The sequence below is a fragment of the Bison bison genome, unplaced genomic scaffold (assembly GCF_000754665.1).
Source record: "Bison bison bison isolate TAMUID 2011002044 unplaced genomic scaffold, Bison_UMD1.0 scf7180017860370, whole genome shotgun sequence".
In the NCBI taxonomy this organism is placed as follows: Eukaryota; Metazoa; Chordata; class Mammalia; order Artiodactyla; family Bovidae; genus Bison; species Bison bison.
Window position 1 is genome coordinate 18,118 of NW_011490942.1, and position 1,308 is coordinate 19,425.

At 67.7% G+C, this 1,308-nt stretch overlaps 1 protein-coding gene across 1 annotated transcript in view; it reads right to left on the reverse strand.

The window, feature by feature from the left end:
• The window catches only part of CRELD2 (cysteine-rich with EGF-like domains 2), a 10,904-nt gene that overhangs the window by 948 nt on the left and 8,648 nt on the right, over positions 1-1,308 (reverse strand). The window contains exons 8-9 of the mRNA XM_010832114.1: positions 558-664; positions 128-274 (exon numbers count right to left, since the gene is read on the reverse strand). Coding sequence (XP_010830416.1) covers positions 128-274; positions 558-664 — 254 coding nt within the window. The remainder of the gene's footprint in view (positions 1-127; positions 275-557; positions 665-1,308) is intronic.

The window sequence follows — 1,308 nt, forward strand, 5'->3', positions numbered from 1 at the left end:
TCTGGGGTTGAAGCCGCCAAGGCTGTGGTGCTCCCCCCGCCGCCCCCCGCCAGCCCAGGGCCACATGCGCGGACTTCCTGACTCGGGACCGGGGGGCACGAGCAGAGGTGGCCGAGGTGTCACTCACCAGCCCCCGCCAGCCTGGTCTGCACACAGGTGTCCTCGGCCTCCTCGAAGCCGTCGGGGCAGACGCAGACGAAGCTCCCAGGCGTGTTGTAGCAGTTCTCGTTGTCCCTCAGGCAGGGCTTCTCTGCCAGCGAGCACTCATCGATGTCTAAATGAGAACGCTCCACTGCACAGGTGACCTCACTGGGCAGACAGGCCCAGCAGGGGTCGAGGGGTTCGTGGGGGCGGGGGGGGGTTCACGCGTGCACAGAGGCGGAGACGGGACGTGCATTGGACAAAGGAGGGAGGGGCTCAGCAGGAGCACCGGGCGGTCGTTTGGGGAGGGGACAGGCAGAGGTGTGAGGGCAGGAGCTGCGTGCCTCCCCGGGGCCCCACCCACACTGGCACGTGGCCCCCGGGAAGGCCCCGGTGGAGCAGGTGCGCCCGCTGACCTTCACACTGGCCGCCCTCCTTGCTGTAGCCGGCAACGCACTCTCTACACTGGGCGGGGCCCTTCCCCGTGCAGCCCACGCAGGTAGGGTCACATTCTGCAACGAGGGGCGAGGGTGATGCCGGGAAAGCCTTGTCCTGCAGGAGCCGCGCACAGGGCGGAGGAGGGCCTGTGGCCGGGAGAGCCGGTGTCCCCATCCTGTGAGGGGTGGACCCCCGTGCTGCCCCGGCAGACGGCCTGCGCTCCTGACGCTGCTGGGGCACAACATGCCCCAGCACGTCACACACGGAGCTGCGTGTCCGTGGAGCATGAGACAGGACGCCGCGGGGGCTGTGAGCCACATGGACCGCTGCTGGGCGAGGAAGGGGCACCGCCTCTGGGGCGGGCGGCCCAGCTTGGAGGCTGATGCAGGGAACATGAGGAGCAGCATGAAAAGCCCCACCTAAAGGGCTCTCCAAGTCTAACTGGAGAACACGCACGGCTGAAATATTCAACCACGTGGGCTGCTGAAGACCAGACATCAGCACGCTCCTAAGGACACGACGCAGAGAAACGCGATGGACACACTCGGGCACGGTGTCGTTGAGGGAGAATCGAACAGGGGACAAGGCACCGCGTCCGGTCAGCGCCGCGCCGACCCCAGGGCTGTCCTGCCAGCAGGCGCTGCCCCCCCCTTCCCCTGAAGTTCTGACGGTCGGAAGCGGCCGGCGCTCGTGCTGCCACCTTAAGCTTTTTAAGCGGGCAGCGCGGGC